Raw genomic sequence first — 17,772 nt, forward strand, 5'->3', positions numbered from 1 at the left:
TTCCATTTTGAAAACCGTCATTCCCTTTTGGAAAACCCTATATATATATATATATATATATATATATATACACACACACACACACACACACACATATATATATATATAGAGTGTTCCGTTTTAAACTGCAAGACCTCTATTTTCGCAACCGTTAGTCCTAGATGCATACTTCCAATTGCAAAAATTTCAAAATCAAATGCAGGGTTGAGAGATTGAAAGTTTGAAGCAAAAAAGAAAATGAGTCATAAAATAGAAAATTTAACTTTTTATACGGGCCCTAGGTCCCTAATTTATATTCAGGAAAATAATCTCCATTGAAAAATAATTCCAATACAAAAAGTTTGACATTAGTACAACCAATCTTCACCGAAATATAAAACACAGCGTTTTGACTTACACCAATTTACACTCACCGTCAATAACACCTTTTGGGGGAAAATATAGCAGTTAACAGGGGTTTAAAATTATATGTGGCCATAGAGTGTAGTTTTTCAAACTAAATGAGGTTTTGTAGTGTGTTTTTTCGTACCATGGCATAACATTTGCATTTATTTTTGAATAGCAATGAAAAATATAAATACTTTGTTTTTTTTACTTCGACAAACTGTCATTCTTTTGAAAGGGAGATAAGTTCCAATCTCATCTTCCATATGGTCCCTTAAAACTTTAAACTCGAATAGCTCCTGGAGTTTTTGTCACACAAGTGTCAATTTTTTTGTGTTAGTAATATCTTTCAATGGAGATTGTTTGCCTAAACATAAGTTGGGGGACCTGGGGCCCGAATAAAAAGTTAAATTTTGTATTTTTTGACTCATTTTTATTTTTGCTTCAAACTTTCAATATCTTAACTCTGCATCTGATTTTGAATATTTTTTAAATTGGAAGTATGCATCTAGGACTAACGGTTGTGAAAATAAAGGTCTTGCAGGTTACAACGGAACACCTTGTATATATGTTTAAGGTTAAATTAATTATTTCTTCAAAATTTCAGGTGACAAAGTACCCTGCCATGGGGATCTTTGTCCCACTTGAAGTGCTTAGGAAAAAACAAATTAATCCATATTTAGACATGTACTAAAAAGTTGATTGTTTTACTTGTACAAAGGTATGAACGAGTTATTTACGTATTTGTTTGGACTGAAATACTAACCAAAACCTGATAAAAAAAACCACAAGTGAAAACTGACAGAGCACCCCGCTCTCTCCTACCTACGTTTGCAGCTATACGCTTCATATAATAGAGTCATCATTAATTAAACAACTTTTTTTGTATATTTTTTTTCCTATCGCAAAAGAATTCTAGCGAAACGCGAAAATACGTAATGATGATTGAAATGGCTTATCAAGTCTCATGCTTATCAAGTCTTGGTGCAGGTTGGGGATGTATTGCAGTTTCATTTTGCAAAAACGGGACAAACGTACTGTGGAATTTAACTACGCATTTCAAGAAAGATCGAAGAAAAAAAAAGTTAACACAAGATTTTCAGTGTTGGAATTTCACCATTTTTTTTTGCAACCTTTTTGCCGATTAAATTTTAAAAATAATGATTGACATTTGTGTAAGAGTAGCGCAACATGCAAGTTAAAAAAAAATTTAAAAAAAAGTTTTTTTCTTTTCTGAATCGAAAACAAAGACTGGCTTTCACGATTTTTGAGAAGTAGGGGAATGTGGAACAAAGTGAAATAGCAGGGCAAAGTCCAAAGTGAAATGGTTAAATATAACATCTGTTTCTCGCGCCACCTATCAGGTAGAAGTTTAACTATGTAGTAGAACATGTAGTTTATTCCAGTAAGGAAGAAGTTGCCATTTTGAAAAATTGATACACTTAAAGTGTAATCTTTTGTTTTGAGTCAAAAATTATTTGTTACAAAAAATCAAAGTCCTTGTTATTTTCATTTTTAATATTAATTGAGACCTACTAATATTCTGTGCAATATTTATTAATTCAATATCAAGCTTATATTTATTTTAAATGTTTTGTACAACTAGTCGAGTGCATGCCTGGCAAAGTGGACGAAGCAAAGTTAAATAGTTTCGTTTTGTTTTCATGTTCATTCATTTATGAAATCACGTCATATCATAATATCATTAATTAATTCATTCATTTACATTCCTTCAGTTATTTTTTCGCTTATTTATTCATTCATTCATTTGTTTTACTCACTCATTTATTTTTTCTTGCGTATTAATTAATTAATTAACTTATTTATTCATTGTCTATTCAATTATTCATTAATCCTTTTATTTACTCATTAATTTGAACAAAACTATTTTTAACGTTCAAATATGAAATCTTTCATTAGAAACATACTTAATTTTTCATTTTGCCTGGTGGAAAGAAAAAAAAGAAGAAAGTTACCTACTTTTTTTGATGACAAAAATGAAAAATAATTTCCCAATGTAACTTCTTTTATAAAATACATTGCTCTTTCTTTATGTATTGTGATTTAAAAAAAAAAAAAACTGATTTGTTCAATTTGTAAAAGATAAGTTATCTTAACTATTTCACTTTGCCCCACATTCTGCTACATTCAGAGATTAGACGCAATATGTTAGCATCTCATTTGTGCATCGGAATGTAAAATGTCACACCGACTAATGAGCCACTGTTCATAATTCTAATTGTTAAGACTACACTCAAACCTGTTTTTGTGCGGTGGATACGGATCGCATTAAAAAAATCGTTCGTTTTAAACATAACTTCGTCCGTCTTATAAATAATTTGGTCATTTGAGTCCCAATCTGAATGAAATTTTTATATACCGCACAATAAATAAATAAATAAATAAATAAATAAATAAAATTTAAAAAAAAAATAAAAATAAAAAAGACCGCACAAAAACAGGTTTGAGTATATTGTTTTTTTTTCTTAATATTCTGAAATAATTTTATACTAATGCAGGTTTTTCGTGAAGGCAGTTCTTTTAAAATTTTAAAATTTATGCATAAGTTAATCTAGTATGAAAAAAATAATTTTCTTTATCACATATCTTTTGCTGCAAATATCAAAAATTACAATATCATCTCCTTACTTTCTAACTACCCAAACTTACCTTTACTGGGTAAAAATGGATGATTTTGATAAAAGGTAGCTGTTTGAGGACATTTCCAACGTCCTTTTTCTTGTCCTTTGTTGTAGTTTCTGTGAAGCGGAGGCGTTCTGTTGGATATCGCTGGTACATATCTCAAAATGCTTGCAAAACTACGGGCTCTGTACATTTTTCTGAAAGTAAAAGAGAAATTATTTCAGTTTTTCGACTCTACGAATTCCTGTGAATCGTTTTGACCGATGCAATTATAAATTAAATTTTGTTCTCACATTTTTTTTACTCGAACCGTTTTCAGTCGATGAGGGGAGAGGGGGGGAGGACTAGGAACATATATTTTCACATCGTAATACTGGGACACATAGCCCTCTAAAATCTCACATAGCGTTTTGAAAAACTTTCTTTATAAATTTTTAACACCATCTAGGTAAATAAAGAGGAAGCTTGAATAGAACTTAATTTTACGAATCAGACATAGATGCTCCATTTTTGTCCGAGGGATAAAAATATTGTCAACGCATTAAGCATCAATCGTAATCAGTATTTCTTACACAGTACACCCTCGTTTTACGCGGGGGTTACGTTCCACGGAAAGGCCGCGTAAATCAAAACCGCGTAAATTAAAACTTGAATTAACATAGGGTTTCGGTTCCATTGATGAAAAAAAAAGTACTTCATTTTAGTGATAGATCAATATTTATAGTAAGTTTAATGTGTATTTATTCCGATACATATGCACAACGTGCATACAGAAAACGGGAGTTAACTTAATGTTTACCAGAAAAAAAAGAGCTGTTATGGTATTATTTTGGTAGCTGTGAATTATTTTCCATGTAGTTCTTTGTGGGAAATTAATACTTCCACGATCACTCCCATGATTCCCATGACGGGATCTTCCTTCACTAACAAATCAGTGATTGTCAAGGAATGGCTCAAAGTGTTCAGTGTGAAAGCTTTTGGCTGTGTGTCATCGATGTCGGTATTCTCGTTGGTTTCGTTCTCTTTTGTCACTTCTAAAAGCTCTTCTTCCAGTGAACTCTGCATTGTGAGAGTTTAATTTTACTTCTGGAAAAAGCTGTGCAATCAATCGCAAAAAATGTCTCCGGTGGTCCGAGCTCGCTTATTAGCACTCCAAAATACAGTTTATTACTTGTTATATGCAATCTCAGGAGTTTGGATTTTGAAAGAGGTGAAAATTTAATCTGTTTGCAATGCCACATCCGCGTAAAATGAAAACTCATCCGCGTAAAATAAAATAAAGATGTCAAATCTTAAACCGCGTATAATCAAATCCGAGTAAAATGAACCCACGTAAAACGAGGGTTAAATGTTATTGGAAAGCAGAAAATTTTGTAATTTATTAATATGATAAATACACGTAAATTTGACCTTTTTTTTCATGGTTTACTTAAGGTTTTTCTATTTTATGAAATGATCGTAGTTAGCGATAATTTAAAAAATATTTTTGGTTCATTTTAGCGACAAAAATATTTTTGGATCAGTATTTTTTTTAATGCATAATTTTGATTTTCTATGTTTAAGAAGTGATTTTTAGGAAGTGTTAAAAGCTATTTTTTAAATGAATGCATTTAAAAACAACGACATTATATCGTAGTTTTTTTATTTTTCTATATTTCTTTTGTTTAGACTGATAAATGCAAAATATTTTTAGCTATACTTTATAATTTTCATTTCTAGCAAGTACAATGCAAATTCAACTTTACCTTAAAGGATTTCGAAATGATTTAGTGCTCCGTAACATGAAAACAAATTAAGTTTAGTTGCTTCATTACACATTATTTATTTTTTACATTTAACAGTAGCTAAGACTAGCATGCACACATTCTAGCAACAACACAGATAACATTTTTCAAACATAGAAAATACTTTCTCCCATTCCGTATCTAAGGTAAATAAAGAAAAATCTTTCCTTAAGTTTTCGGAAAAATCTCCGGTACCAAATACTTGAATTAAAATACAAAATTGACTTTTGGAATTTTTTTTTAACAATAAGTTGGTGCGGAAGTTTATTTTGAAGTGCAAGTGATTATGCAAAATATATCAGGAGCTTAAAATAGATAAAACAAATTGCGCTCATTTTGTTTAACATGTGATTTCTCGGCATTATAATGTTTTATCGCTTCTTTTTTAGAACAGTGTAAACGACATTTAAAAAGCCTTCATTGGTTCCACTTAAACTCAACTTTAAAACTTGCCGATTAAATATTTTTTACATCTTTGCATTTTTATGTGCTTTTAAAGTTTAAAAATTGAATCATTACAGAAGTTAAATATAAAATTTAAAAGAATATTTTTCAACATACTAATATTTTATAATTGTTTTCATGACTGTTCTCTTTCTATTCAGAATTAGAATGGCACACTATTTTTTAATCATTTACAATTCTCAAAAACATAAACACAAACTTATTTTAATTGCTATATTACTGTTATTTACTTTCTACGTTACATAATAAGATAAATTAAAACATTTGTACTAACAGGAGAATATTTTTATACATATTATTTTGTGCGTGCGGCATTTCTAAATCGAGAAACTATTCGTTCTGCACTCACTAATTATGCAGGGAAGAAACTTTCAGATTATGCCAAAGCTTCAGTTTTAGGTATCAATCCCCCCCCCCCGATTAAGCAAAAAACAGCTATTTCATGTTAATTTATGAAATTCTTATATGCATTAATTCGTGAATTGGTTTAACTAAAAAAAAATCCTATAAACGAAAGCGTAGTTTGCCATTAGTTACATTTAGAGACACTATTTTATAAATAAGGGATGTCATATCTATTGTAATGTATTACCTTCTATTAAAAAAACAAATGCTGAAAAATAAAACATGGAGGTTTTAAACAATTAGTTTTTTGTATACTGATTTTTTTAGATGTCAGAAATGAGGTAAGATATCTAAGTAGTAAAATAATCGAAACATTTGCGATATAAATAGATAACAGTGTTGATAGTCAATAATAATATTAATTCATTGTTGACGTCAAAACTTAAGGCACTGATAAGTATGTCGTTTTTTAGTCTCAAGTAATGTGTGTGAAATTCGAAACTCTTGAGCTGTGCTGAATAAACGAATTTTAATCAAACTATATATAATTTCGAGAACCTAAATTAAAAATTTTAAAAGTTTATAAAACGGATATAATTAAAATTATTACTAACACTCAACGAAATAATAGCTTTATAATTGCTTTATTTTTTAAACAAGCAATGTATTTAGATATTAAAAATGGATTATCTTTAACCAACGTACTTTAAGAGACATCTATTTCATTCTGCTTGATTACTTGAGCTTTAACACGTATTTTGCTACAAACCGGTTAAAAATTCTTTTTTAAAATAAGGTATTATTGCATATACATGATTGAAAAGCTCCTATGTAGTAAAAATATTATTAATTTGGAAAACTTACCACAGTTTGAGATGGCTGAATCGTTTGAGGCACTTGAGCATTGGACCAACAAATGTGGCTGGTGCGCTCACTAGTAGCCTTTTAAATTATTATTTCTGAAAAGAAAGTGAGAACGGTAAAAGTGAGTGAAAGAACTAGTTTCAACGTGGTTTTTCGTTCATGCGTTATTTTTTGCTAAAACATTATCAAAGGAAGCAATGATAAACTTCTAAAAACTACATCAATACCCTGCTCATTGAATGAAGTTTTGAACCCTATTCATTCTTCATCCAGCTTAAAGCAAAGCAAAACACTTATTTCAAATGCATAATTAAGCATTTACGACATAAAAATGATACTTAATAAGGAAAACTTACCATGGCCTGAATGAGTTTCAACAATGAGTTTTGGATCTCCGAAGGATACAGAAACTGAAGCAAGTTACTTTCCTGAAAGAAAATTGTGAGTAATAAAAGTACTGCTGGGAAAAATAATTTAGTAATGACATAATTTCCATTTATGAGTCATTATTTGCAGATAAATTATTAAAACAAGCAATACATGGACTTTCATTTTGAAAAACCACAAATATTACAAAGCAGACATCAGTAGTGCTCATTGGCAAATTATTTCAAACACCTTATTTAAAAATTACTATATATAAATGATACTTACTCCAAAAAACTTACCAAGGGCTTAGTAGTTGTTTTCTTTTCTAAAGCATATAAAAGTTTTATCTAAAAAACAAGTTGAAGTTTGGCCTTTTTAAGCGGTTCTTCTAAAGAAAAAAAAAATACATAAATAAACAAGCTCCTGAAATTCATTGGACGTTACTTCTCATTACAAGAAGATGATTGGACGACTGACTAATTTAACATGGAATAATTCATGAATGCACCTCTTGCTTCAGTCTCGTTTCGAACAGATTAAATCGCGGCTAAAATGTGTGGGAAAAATGTTAATGGACCAAGTTGTTGAAGGTCAGTGAAAGTTTTATTGACCTTTTTCTCAGTGAAACACGACTGCCATACTAAATGAGCTGATATAATAATGTTTCATGTGACTAACTTCTTCGGCATTTTGTGAAGTGTTTTTACCCACCGACATGTGATGTAGCTGACGTTGTTTTGCTATAGGTAGTTCTTTGACCTAATATTCATTGGGAGTATTTTTATACATAATGCATGTTGGGTGAAGGGCTCAGTTATGAAATGTGTTAACAGTTTTTCTTCTGTTGCTTAAGGGGCTGTATTTAGGGTTTTAAAAACAAAATAAATCAGAATGTTGTTAATAGTAAATGCGATACTGGACCAAAAATACAATACTGATAGTGGTTGTATTTTTAAACATGGTACCGGAATACAGGTATCGATACCATTGTGGGAAAATTTTCGAAAAATATTTAAAAAATACTCGTTTTATTACACACTTTTATACACAAAGGCATAAGCATAAAAATGTAAACAATTTTATCAAGAGCAAATAAAACATGACGGATCAAAAGTTACAATCAAATAATGATTAGAGCAATAATTGTTCTTGTATGAACATTTTTATCGCGTACTTTAAAGAAAAATAAAAATAAATTGAAATATCGCAGAACTACAATAAAATAAAGGGATAAAAGGTACAGCATCATTATGAAAGAAAGTAAATAGTAACACATAAACATTTTATCACGTGTCTGTGTGATTTTTTTTATTTTATTTACGTAAAAATGTGATTCATCACATAATATAATGATGAAAATGCCCGGTGCTTTTGTTCATTGATTTTCTATTAATTCGTGTTTTTGATGCCAAGTTTTGATATCAAATGATTGATTTCGATACTTTTTCATTGATGAAAAAGTGCACATTTAAACTAACAGTAGAGATCGAATAAGTTAAACTAGAGATATTTTAATTAAAAAAAATCTTTCTTTTTGGCTTATATATCGAAAATACCAGTACTTTTCCTTAAGAAATTGCAAAACATCAAATACTGGAATTCGGTATACTAGTATTGTAATCACTAGTTTTAAAATAAGTGCGTCACTACATTACAAAAATTATTTTTCCTCCCTTATTGTTACAGGTCATAAGGCATTTAGTTTATTCTGTGATTAAATAAATCCCTATTATTTCTTCTGATAATTATTTGTTTATACCTAATATTCCATATGGGACAGAGTCATACTTTTTGATAAATGCTGCTGTATACGAAATAAAATTAATTTCTATCCAGAAGTAGGAAATTATATTGAAAAAACAAAAAGAGTCGTAATTTGCCCCTTTCAAATGACATAGATTTATAAATTTATAAACTGCAATCAAACTAAATCAATAAAAAATACATTGATGAAGCAAACAAATTGCAAATTATTGAATTCATGTGTTTAGATTTGGTTTGGGCATTCTTTCATTTATTAGCTTCTTTTTCAGCATTGAAAAAATAATTCTTTGATGCCCCGAAGCACCAACTTTCCAACTAACTCCATTCTATTGCAAATACACACACTCCACAAAATGAACTTAAAAAAACTTTGAATAATAAGGTCTAGACATTATGTAAATTTTTATTTTTTTCAAACTTCATACTATCCCTTATTTAATAGAGTAAAAACACCAGCTCTAATATTTTTTTCCCGTAGGAATTTTTTGACTGAAATTAGAGGCGAAAATCGAAAGTAAATGAACTTTAATTAAGGAAATTAGAGCTTGTTATCTGATTGCATTTAATTATTACGTTGTTTCATCATTAGCTTTAAAATAATGGTTAAACTTATTTCGCTCACTAACATTTAGCTTCTACTCCAAATGAAACCATTTTTTACATCGATTTATTTCAGTTTTCTTCTGAACAATGAAATCTGGTCAATATGTGAACTTTTCAACGAAACTTCATACTATCATATTCTATACGGAGAAAATAGTATCTATCATGCTTCTTTATTTCAGACTTTTTGAAAAAAAAAATAATGTGTCAGGTTTAACTTTCAGAAGCAAACGAATTTCAACAAAGAGAATGATTTTTTTTTCATGTTTTATTTTTAACTATAATTTTTAGCAACTTTTTTAAACTATTTGTTGCAGTAGAGCATTTAAACTTATTTTTTACTCTAATAAATATTTAACTAATTTTATAAAACAAACCATTTGTTCAACTTTCTTGTGAGAAGTGAGATTTAGTCATTATCTAGATTTTTTAACTAACTTTATCTAACCTCATACTATATATTGTGAAAATACTAATGATTTCGGTTTTCAGTTTCAGATATTTTGCAAAAATGAGGGACGAAAATCAAAATACTAAAGCGCCCATCTTGAAATCCCAAACATCATTCTATGGCAGTTTGTCTGGAAGTTGTCATGTAGCAGTTGATAAATCACAAGATGGTTTGAAAAAGAAAGTTAAATATACGTACATTCAGTGGGTGACTTTAATCACATTAGCTTTTGCCAACTTCTGTGCAGGCGCATGCGTATCACTGCAAGCACCGTTTTTTCCTGCTGAGGTAAAATCAATATGTTTATTAATGCTGTATTACTGCAAAATTACTCGGAGTAATTGCGGAATGCATAACGTTCTAGTAATTCTGATCAAAACACAGTAAACTCTCAACTGTCATCACTTAAATCATACTTTTTGAGAGTTATTCCCTGTTTTTCGTAAGTTCGAGCACTCTTCCTCTGTTTTTTGGGATGATAATTTATGGATTGTAGAAAAAAACAACAACATTTGTTTGAAAAGTATGTTTGCATGTTTAAGTGATGATCATCATCAAGTGAAAAATCTTTTTTTTTTCCAACAACCAAAACACTAAGCATATATTTGCAGATACAAAACTTTTTGACAAGCTTTTGTTTGAGGGAACTTGAATCACAAATAAAGAAGATTAATTTTCCAATGAAAATCAGAGCAATTAATTAAATTTGCGGTCAAAGTTTAAAAGCACTATTAATAAAATCGCAACTTATTGTGTAGGTCTTATAGTTGAAAGAATATTTTAAATGCATTTTTAAGTTGATATTTTTCTCTTTATAGTAATTTTGCTTATTATACTGGGGAACAGTGATTTGACTGACTGTGACATGTTTTGAATAAATTTTGCCCCCTGAGTCCAAAAATGATCTCAGTTTTCGTTCACCATGCCAAGCTTTTAAGATACACAGGGCCCAAAGCTACCAATTTACAAAATGAAAGACTTCTTTTAAAACTATAAGACAAAAAAAAAAAAAAAAAAAAAGATTTTTATGTATGCAGCAATTACATCATGCATGAGATACACAATAAAAAAAAAGCCTTTTAGTGTTTTTAATGAACACGGAATTATTTTACATTCTTTACTGAACATTAACTCTATTGCTTTCACAATCAAGTGAACTAAAATTTGTCACAAATAATAAAAATATTAATGTGGAAAAGAAACAATTTATTTCAATTTAAAGAAGTATAAATCACCTAATTGAGAAGTGGTCACATTCACATAGGGGGTAGAGAAAAATCCTAATGTGGCAGAAGAAAACTAATTACTGCTCTGGAAATCAGCATGCCTATTTGACTCTAAAACAGTTCAAAAACTTAACTCACCAGAAATTTGGTTAAAAATTGTTCCCCTCTATTATTTGTGGAATTCTCTTATTCGCGGTTACCGCACAATCTTATTCCGCGACAAACTGGAAGCTTAATGTACTTTAACGATTAATACTGTATAGATAAAAATGTTTTATTTCCCTTTTTTCTCCCGCAGGCTGAAGCAAAAGGAGCCACTCCAACTGAGTATGGATTTATATTTGGCATGTTCCAGTTGACGATCTTTGTAATGGCACCAATCATGGGAAAACTGGTAAAATAACCGCATTAAAGTGTTGATCTATTAAATTATAAGACATTGGCTAAACAAAAATAAAGACTAAGAACTAGACTAACTAAGACTAAACTAAGAACAAATTTCGACTATTCTTTTTCAGAAAGACTTTTTTAAACCTTTTTCTCTATTAGATTTATATGTGCGATGTCTTTTTGCGGAAATAATAACAGCTATTTCTCTCAACAGTTATAGTACGTAATTGATTTCTTCATTTGGTTCAGTTCATTGAGAAATATATCCGGTTTATATCTGATGAAACGAAATAAAAATAAGTTTTTGGCCTATCACGCGAACACTCGCTTAATGAGCAAAGCACTTAAGCTCCAGAAAAAAAAGTTCCACCAGAACTCGAACGATGAGGAAATACTCCCACTTTGCCTACATCTAGCAAGCCAGCCCTACCCCCCCCCCCTCCTGAAACAACCTGACAAAGACCTTCGAAACACCTCGGGCAAATATACAAGATAACAAGGAAAAGCTAGAGAGAGCAACACCTTTCACATATATAGAGTAGAGTACCATATGGTATACTCTTCTTCTTCTTTGGTGGGTATTTTGATAACAATCAGAGCCGAATTAAGCTTCACGCCGTCGCTAGGCAGATTTGAAATCGGCAGCTCCCCCACCCCACCCCCTCTCTCATAAAAAAAAAAAAAAGAAGCAAGATTTCCATGACTCATTCAACGCAAGAAATAGTGTTTTCTCGAATTTAAACTGTGAAACTAGTGAAGAAATTATGACGTTTTACATTCAGGGGCACCCCCTCCTCCGATTGGAGGTCACTGTGATTTCCCAAAAAATTCCTTTTTCGGCAAATTTTGCTGAGGATTCGGAAAATTTGGAGATAATATTGCAACATTAAGTTTGTTTTTTCTTTTTTTTTCAATTTTTAAAATTCTTTTTTAATGATGGCTGACATTTCTTCTTATTAGATGTCATGTATGTATGAAATGCGTGCATGCTTTTATTTTATCCTTCGGTAAAATTTAAACTTTATTCGGCAAGTCGAGAATTTTTCCCCATTTATTTAAAAATTTTTGTTCGGGACTACCCTGTTTAAATTTAATTTTATAAGTCGTTCAAGGTACAAGTTATATTCTAGAGTAGGTTATCAAAGAATTCACATAAGACCAGTTTACATAATACAGGGTTAGCATAAAAGAATATTCCGGTTTTAAAAATTTATATTTCATAAACTATTAAACTTAGCACTATAAATGATACATAAAAATAAACTGTCCAAGTTTTTTTTTCACTCACAAATGTTCTGTGTGTGCACCTTTCGCAACGCGACACCCATCTAACAGATATTTTGGGGTGTTTTACTGTCAATTTTTCGTAATGCTATTGTGCGTTCATGAGGAGAAGAGACTTCGGAACGCCTTCCCGTAAGCAAAGCTAAGTTTAGCGCGGGGGTGATCGCTACCGCTTTCAATTGAGACAACCCTAAATTTGGCGGTCATTTAAATTTGTAAAAATGTCTTTGTGTTCTTTCCTTTCGTTTCTAGCTTCGCGTAATTGTCGCCTACGGGGAATCGATACTTTTTAAACTGAAAATTTCAGAACAAAAATATTGTATTTATAAAAAAAAGTAAGGTATTTTGTTTTCCGAATGAAACATTTCTATTAAGGATAGGCTTTCTGAATTTTGAACGATATCTTTTTAAACACTAACGTTCTATATTCGAAATTGCAAGTGCGCTGATGAAAAAAAAAGGGGGGGGGGACAGGAAAACTTCATTGCCACACAGACTGTGGCATTGAAATGCTTAAGGGTTGCGTTCGTTTTGAAGACTGAATATCTCCCTCCATTTCCCTCTCCCTTTTCTTGAGGGGGGGGGGGGGTGACTCAGTAGTTCTTACGGGTTGGGTCTTTTTGATGCATCTGTATGGATTGTACAAAATTTCAGATCATATAGAGCGGATATACAGTCAGTAGATCTACAGTAGCAGTTATTTTTGAAAAATGATGAAAACATTATTCGAACAAAAGTTGCCCCCCCCCCCCCCAGAAAAAAAAACTTGGTTGAACCAAAGGCGGAGACTGGGCAATTGTTCCAGAAAGGATTTACATGTGAGAAATAAAAGTAAATGAGAAAACAATAAAAAATCAATCTGAAATATTTAAAGCAATTGACTATTAAAATCAAGGCTATTTCTCTAAGTGTTGCATGAATATTAATGTTTAGAAATATGTAATATTTTGCGATGCGATATAAAAAGTGTCTTTGGTTTGAATCCTGTGTTAAAATTATAGGTTCATCGGTTGGGCCGGCTTAAGAGATGACGACTACCCCCAGGACGTGTATTTTCAAGGCGGGGGGGGGGGGAGATAACCAACTTCGTTTCTGGGGGGGGGGGCAGAAACGAAGTTAGTTATAACACTTCAGTACACAGTAGCCTAACGTAAACACGGATTGTCCATAAAGGACGTTACATTTCACCTTAGCCTCTCCCCTCGTCACATCTCACGCAATGTTCGATGAACATATTGCTATAACGAACGCTTTTATTTGGATCAAAATATGTGAAGTCATATTTCTTATAATCCCCTCCTTCCCCCTTGAGACTAACTGTCCGAAGTTCATGAACCCCGAACCCTCTCTCCCTACCCCTTTCAAGCGTGACATCATTTGTGAACGACGCCTTAGGTTTGCTCTAAGTCACCAAAATCGCAGTAACAATTGTTTTAAGGGAAAAGACCGACTCCCCCCCCCCTCCTTCCTGGATAGCTCTAGTCACAATTTGTTTATGATCATGTATGTTTTTAATAAAGAATCATATCGCACTCCGGCAAGGAAAGTGACACAATTCAAAATCTGGGAAAACCGTACCGGTATTGATTTAAAATCTAAATTTAGTGCTTTTTCTCGACACAAAAACCGCAAAGTTAGCTCACCTAAATGGTGCGGGAGGGGGGGGGGGCGTAGAAACGATTTCATCAATAATGACACAACATTGAAATTTCATAATTTGGAAGAATATTTTTCGAGCTTAAAGTATGCATTATATGTATCTATACTTCCAAAACTAATTAATAAACATCACATAATAAGTTGACTGCGCATATTGTAATGTTTGAGACTTAATCACTTAAAATTACTATTGCGTCAAACCTCAATTTTCTCCATTGCTGTTTTTTTTTTTCCTTGTGGTTGAGTCAGTTTCCTTGCCAGTGTGGGATACGTTGAACAACTGAATAGGTTGACTATAGCAACGTTTCTTGATAAAAATAACGCACTTTACATTCAGAGCCAAAAGGACGGATCCAGAAACTATTCGAGGAGGGGGCGATTGATTTCACACCCTTACCCTTTTATAAATTCGCAAACCTCCGCCTCCCCCCCCCCCTTCCCAAACACCATGAAAGATCGTCTCATTTCAGTTATTTTGGGAAGGGGAGGGACTTCCTTTTCTACAAAATTGCGGAGGAGTGTACCAAACCCCATCCCTTACCTTAACGCCATCAAAGGTGTCCCATTAAAGTTCCTCTTTTTTTTTGGGGGGGGGGGGACTTCAATTTTCCAAACTTTCCTGAGAAGAGCCCTTGAACCCTATAACCCTATTTAATATCATCTAAAATCTTCTAAAATTGAGTTTTTGGAACTTTGAAATATTTCCTATACAAAGTTTAGATCTCTATCAGTAATGTGTTAAGAATAAGATATGTGCTACACTTTCATTTTCCAGACAGCAAGAGCTTCGTCAAACTATTGAAGATAGGCTAAAACAATTTTCAACTTCAGTATCAAAGACATGCCGTGGAAGAGTTCTGCATCTCGACTCAAGAAAGGGGCGGTCGCCCCATCGCCCCTCCCTTGTTCGGATCTGTATTAGAATACGGGCAACAAACTTTTGCCTATTTTTTGATCCCCACGCGTAACACTGTTCTGTAAAAGTACTGGAAGAACTGAATTACATTTAGAATAATCGAAAAAACTTGAATAAAAAAAGCATGTATATTTTTTCGTATTTACAAAAATAAATAGGTTAAAACAGTAACATAAAACGTTGTTTCAGGCACTTATTCAATTATTCTGTAGATAACCATATTGGCATGTGAAAAGCTTTAATTTTTGTTTTGTTCCTTTTTTCATTTCTGAAGAATAAAAGCCATATTGGAAAAAAAAAAAATAGTACTAAAGTATTGAAATGTGTCACACAGAGTGCAACTTACCTACTGAGGCTTCCAAAATTGTTCGTTGGCTTTAAATGTGTATGGTTAAAAATGGAGTGCCTAGGAATCGAAATAGTAGTTCAATACTTTTTCATACTGTCTCTACATGATTACATCAATTCAACATTTTTTTAAACAAAATATTGACTGTTTGAAATGGGCCAAAAATGAGGTGACAGAGAAATATTTTTAGAAAAATTCGAAATTAAAGTTATCGTCTGTCGTTTTCTTTCTTTCTTTCTTTCTTTTTTTTTTCTTATTGTTTCAATGCGGTGATAGTTAAAAAATCTTTTGGCATTAATTTTTGCTTGTTCACTTTACAAATCTACGTATTATTTTAAAAATGACTCGTATTCGCAAAGTAACAACAAACAAAATTCGAAAACGCATTAATTCTTCATTATATTCGAAGTAAAACAGTTCGAAATATTGCAAAAGTAGTTCATTTATCCCTAAGCACTGTATAATATTTAATAAACGCTTTAAAGAAGAAAATCGGATCGAAAATAAGGTGAGAAATGGTTGACCAGCAAAGTTAACAATATGCGATTAGAGATTTATAATTGGAATACCTATGAAAAACCCACGTTTGAGAGCTGTGAAAGTTTCAGCAGAATAGAAGGAAAAATTTTCTTTCCAATTTCACCTGCAACTGTTCACCGTGTTTTCAGAAAATGTTTACTTAGCGTGAAAGACAGAAAGTTTAGGATTTCCTTCGCAAAATCAATGATAAATTAACCCAAAACGTATAGAAATACACTGCAAATCTTAAAATACTTTTAAGTCGAACAAATGTCTCAGTAGCACACCTTTTTTTCGGGAAAGAAGGTGGGAGGTAATTTCTTAGAAAATTATAGAACACTTGTCTTCTTACAGCGCGATAACGATGGCCAATTGCAACCTTTCTCAGTATTGGTCTGAAGCCTCATCCCCAAAAGACGCATTTAGAATCTTCCGATACCACGTATTGGGGGCGTGGCCAAGTCTCAACTAGTGAAAAACGGACAATACACGTATGCGATCTTTCAGTTCTTGCAATGTTGTAGGCAATGGTGGTGTATAAACACTGTCTTTGACGAAACCCCATAAAAAAAGAATCACATGAGGTTTGCTTTGGGGATCTGGCTGGCCAGCGCATAAAGGGTAAATCATCATCACTTGCACGGCAAATTCTGCGTTGCGGGAGGTCAGTGTCTCAACACCCCTCAAAGGTCTTAGTTCTTGCCAATCCTAGTACAGTAGTTAATACACGTGTAAGGACTGTTGTGACCAAAGACACTCCTCCTGAAGGAATGCGCTAGAGCGGAACGTACACGCTTAAGTAATTACGTACGTTCAAAAAAAAAAAAAAAAAACTTAAACAGTTTATCTTTATTTTTATGTATCATTTATAGTGGTAAGTGTAATAGTTTATGAAATATAAATTTTAAAAACCGGAATATTCTTTTATGCCAACCCTGTATAGTGAAAACCAAGCCCAGTGGCGCAACAGTCACTCGAGGCCAAAGCCTACTGTACCCATTTCAGTTTTTCTGACCAAGGGTTGTGGGGTGCAATGCAGATGTTCCGCTTAGGAGGTCAGTCGAACGCGGAACCCCCAAAGCTTAGTTTCCCAAGTACGCTAGGTACTCATTTTATCGACCCAGTGAAGGTATGAAAGGCTGAGCCGACCCGGAACAGCCCGGGAATCGAACCAGGGCCTGCGGTGTGGGAGCGCTATCATTGAGCCGCTGGGCTTCGAATGACGCATTAACAATTTGTATATTTATTTACATATATCAATTAATAGATAATGATTATCATTTTATCACGGCCCTATAGATTCATGAAACTTGTTTTCCTTCATTCTTTGAAGTTTTAAAACATTTTCCTTATCATGACATTTCAAAACATTTTTTTATAATGACAACGCAGATGAATTATTGTAAAATGGTATAAACATGATTTAGACATGTACTACTGTGGGGAAGTAAACGACAGTATCTGCAGAAATGAGTTTTCGAGATATTTGAAGAAATGTGTGTTGTATTCAATACTAACTATAGAGAGACGTTGGAATTAGACTTTTTTTCGACGGAAACGAAATAATCAAGCTTGTACAATAAAGCTAACGTACAACAGATGACAAAAAAAAAAAAAAAAAAAAAAAAAAAAAAAAATTAAAAATTCGCATTTACTGCCCTCCAGCTGCCCACGGCAGTATAAGGGAAAATCTCATGATAGAAAACGTTGAAGTAAACAGTAACCGAGATTTGAGTCAAATACCACGCATAGTTCAT

The 17,772-nt window shown here is 32.2% G+C and overlaps 1 protein-coding gene across 1 annotated transcript in view; it reads left to right on the forward strand.

The window, feature by feature from the left end:
* Positions 1-17,772, forward strand: part of LOC129218106 (MFS-type transporter SLC18B1-like) — a 55,283-nt gene that overhangs the window by 14,327 nt on the left and 23,184 nt on the right. The window contains exons 2-3 of the mRNA XM_054852303.1: positions 9,714-9,960; positions 11,197-11,292. Coding sequence (XP_054708278.1) covers positions 9,733-9,960; positions 11,197-11,292 — 324 coding nt within the window. The 5' untranslated portion in view covers positions 9,714-9,732. The remainder of the gene's footprint in view (positions 1-9,713; positions 9,961-11,196; positions 11,293-17,772) is intronic.

The sequence above is a fragment of the Uloborus diversus genome, chromosome 3 (assembly GCF_026930045.1).
Source record: "Uloborus diversus isolate 005 chromosome 3, Udiv.v.3.1, whole genome shotgun sequence".
Lineage (NCBI taxonomy): Eukaryota > Metazoa > Arthropoda > Arachnida > Araneae > Uloboridae > Uloborus > Uloborus diversus.